This window comes from Buceros rhinoceros, unplaced genomic scaffold (genome assembly GCF_000710305.1).
Source record: "Buceros rhinoceros silvestris isolate BGI_N320 unplaced genomic scaffold, ASM71030v1 scaffold9733, whole genome shotgun sequence".
Classification (NCBI taxonomy): domain Eukaryota; kingdom Metazoa; phylum Chordata; class Aves; order Bucerotiformes; family Bucerotidae; genus Buceros; species Buceros rhinoceros.
This window is the reverse complement of record NW_010401790.1, coordinates 22,710-26,176: the sequence shown is the minus strand read 5'-3', so window position 1 is coordinate 26,176 and position 3,467 is coordinate 22,710. Positions and strand designations below refer to the sequence as shown.

At 44.4% G+C, this 3,467-nt stretch overlaps 1 protein-coding gene across 1 annotated transcript in view; it reads left to right on the top strand.

Moving 5' to 3' along the window:
• ATP1B1 (ATPase, Na+/K+ transporting, beta 1 polypeptide) overlaps positions 1-3,467 on the top strand; it is a gene marked incomplete at its 5' end in the record, with an annotated part of 12,804 nt that overhangs the window by 5,844 nt on the left and 3,493 nt on the right. The window contains 2 exons of the mRNA XM_010132385.1: positions 1,417-1,572; positions 2,330-2,514. Coding sequence (XP_010130687.1) covers positions 1,417-1,572; positions 2,330-2,514 — 341 coding nt within the window. The remainder of the gene's footprint in view (positions 1-1,416; positions 1,573-2,329; positions 2,515-3,467) is intronic.

Here is a 3,467-nt window from a genome sequence, read left to right as displayed (position 1 = left end):
CAAGCTGCTTCCTGGAATAAAACTGGAAACCCCCAAGTTACTTGCTCTATGTCTTGCTATCTTTGGCAACTAGGAGCTGCGTCGAGGGGAACAAAGCTAATCTTTGTCCTAGGTTACAAACTCCAACTCAGTGGGTAGCATGGGGGAGTGGGGGGAAGTGGTGAGCTGGCTTGAGGAGGGACTAAGCAGAAGCACTCAAGTGGCTTTGGAAAAACTGCTGGAGTCACAAGCTGTTGTGGGTTGGGGCCAGCCAGCTAAGCTGCCCGAGTTTTATACTAGGGGAACTTGTTGGCAACAGGCCTGTTCTGAAAGCTGTCAAAGCAAATGCTGCTCCCCTGCTCCTTTTTCTTGTTCTTGCTAAAATGAAGATGACAAACTGAACGGAAGTCAAGACCTCAATAATTACAGTGGCCACCACAAAAGCAGCATGAACTCCAGTTCCCATTTCTGAAGTTTAAAGTGTTGGCCACGCATCAATGCATTCAATTAAAATGTGACCTAAACCTCGTGCAGGAGCAACTATTTCCAAATCTCATAATGAAAAGCAAAGGGGTTGGCACTTTTCATCATCTGCAGGCATTACTTACTTGAGTCTAGTCCCTTCTCTTCTCTGTGCATTCTTTTTCTATTCACCCTTTAAAGTCAAAAGCAGAGCTAGTTACACAGCCCAGAATCTAGAACAGTCTTTTAAACATCTGTCCCATGTGGTGGGATTTCCTACTTGCTGATGAGCTCCTGATTGGAGAGCTCAGCAGCCTATTTGTGCAAGCAGAAATACCTGCTTACAGAGTGAAAAGACTAGAGAATGCGATCAGGCTGGTGAATCTCAGTGAGAAAATGTCTCTTGCCCTGCCTTCTGCAAGGGTGACTACACAAGCAATGTGGATTACAACCAGCAGAGAGCGATTGCTCTTGACTTGGAGAACCTCTCATCTCTTACTGCTAGGGTTCTGCTGTATCCTAAACACAATGAGTTTTGTGGATCTCCAAGTCAGCCTATTAGAGATACGTGCATAAGAGTAGGCTTGTGTGAAACTTGTATTTCATGTTTGGTCTCACATGCAGACAGCTTCCCTCCTGTCCTTGAGGAGGAGACAGAAGTAGGCAGGGAACCTGTAGTTGACTTTGTCTCTTGAGGAAAACCTTGACTTGTAGCCTCCCTTCTGGATTCTGTAATTTGTATCTGCTTACTGGTGCAAACATCATGACAAATATTTCAGGCTGCTGCTGGAAAGAGGAGGTAAGAGTCCATCAGAGTCTCCCCTCTGAGGGATTTTAAGCTGTTTTTTGGAGGTCCTGAGGTCTGAAAAATAGAGACTATTCAAATGAGTTACATTCTTGGTATGTGGTGCATTGCTTGGAGGCTGTGCAGCTCTGAGGTGTATTTAGTGTCTTCCTGATTTTGCTTCTTCTTAGGACTGACTCAAATCCCCCAGGTACAAAAGACAGAAATTTCCTTTACTGCCTCTGATCACAAAAGTTTTGAGCCGTATGTGAAGAACCTTGAGAATTTCTTAAAGGACTACAGTGCCGAGGAACAAACTCAAAGCATGATATTTCAAGACTGTGGAGGTAAGTCTTGATTGTTTCCTATAGCTGAGTGCTCTGACCAATGCCTCTGCAACCAGACCATGAGAAGCTGAGGGTGAGCACTGATGGTCTCTGTCTCCAGCTCTTCCTTTTATTGTAACCAGTGGCACGTTGGTAAACTGTGAGGCTCTGGTTTCAGTCATGTGGCTGCCCATTAAATTAGTTTGGACTGACCAGACTTGACCAGGAATGTAGCCAGAGGCTTATTGTAGCAGTTAAATGATTGGCATCTCCCAGATTTCACTTGGAGAAAGTTGCAGCTGACTCTCAGAAGCATGTGGTGCTGACCTTATCCTCTCTGAAAGCCACAGGGGTTTTACTGGTGACTTTGCTAAAGCCAATGTCGGTCCTCTTAATGCAAAGCATCTTGGAGGTACTAACCATTAATAGATTATATATAATAATGCGAATGAGATTATCACCTTGTAATAGGTGCATATAAAATCTGAGGGGAGTCTGCTTGTAAAAGCTGCCAGGAAAAAAAAAATCTCTCAGCCAGTGGATTAGCAAGTGTTTGTTTGTCATCTGGAAGAATCAGTTAGACAAAACCCCTGCAAACTTCCTGGTTTAGGACCAACCCACAAGTGGAGGGTGTCTGAGTGCAGGTCTGTGGTGTTATCTTCAAGAAGGTGGCATCACTTGCCCATTTGGATGAGGGCGAAATCCAAAATACCTAAGTGTTGCTGCTCCTGACAAGCAACCTTGCTTATGGTTGTCGTTTCATTCCCCACCATGACAGACACACCTACCGATTACAAAGAGAGAGGACCATATAATGATGCCCAGGGCCAGAAGAAGGTCTGCAAATTCAAACGTGAATGGCTGGAAAACTGTTCTGGAATAAACGATCCCACCTTTGGGTACAGGGATGGCAAACCATGCATCCTCATCAAGCTCAACAGAATTATTGGCTTCAAACCTAAGGCAAGTATCTCTTTCCTTTCTAGAAGTTACTGATGGAGGAGTTGGCTGTAGGTTTGCTGTGCCTGCTTCTGTCTCTGGAGAGAGATCAGTATTAAACCCCTTCTGCAGAGGAGAAACTGTGAGATGATTTGAGTAACTGGCTTAAAATACTTTTAAAAAGCAATGAAAACTGCACACAGCAAGTTGCAGCGAACCTCACAGTGCAAACTCCTGGTTATTTATCTAGTAACTTCTGAGCCTGCTAACCAAATTGCTCTAATGGGGTATTTTCTTCAAATGATGATAACCATTTTAAGTTCCTGTGTGCTTTCATGGGACTGTCCCAGACCAACTCTATCTGCAGGAAGATCAGCACATTGTGTCATGCTCCAATCTACTCCGCACTTTCCTCAGGCAGTATAGAGTTGCCTGCCTTGCTAAAACCACTTAATTAAATGAAGTGGTACTAATACTAACAAGTAGAATTAATGTTAACTATCAGACTGAAACATAGGCTATGAAGTGTAAACGACATGCGAGTCAGGCACCGCTCTTACTGCAAGAAAGGTGAGGAGATCTTTGGGTTACTTAATGCAGTTTCGGGATGCTGTAGGCTGTCTCTGTCACTTGCTCTGTGCTGCCCCTGAAGGCATGCTTGCAGTAATGCCGAAGGATGATAATCTGGACAGGAATGGCTTTTCTTTCTGATGTTTTCCCACCATACATCTAAATGCTAAGAAGTTTTCTGAGAATCAGTGGCAGAGCTCATTGAATAATAAGGTGATGTGCAAACCCTGCCCCTCCCTGCTTTGCATGGAAAAGACTGCGCATGACATGCCAAGCCATCTTTGCCAGCATCTGTCGGGACAGTCAAGGATGGGGAATGGTGCTGTCTAAGGACTTGAGGAACCTGTTTCTTTGAAGGGAGCCTGTCCTAAAAGGCTAAAAGAAATGAGTTGAATTTTGGCTCATGT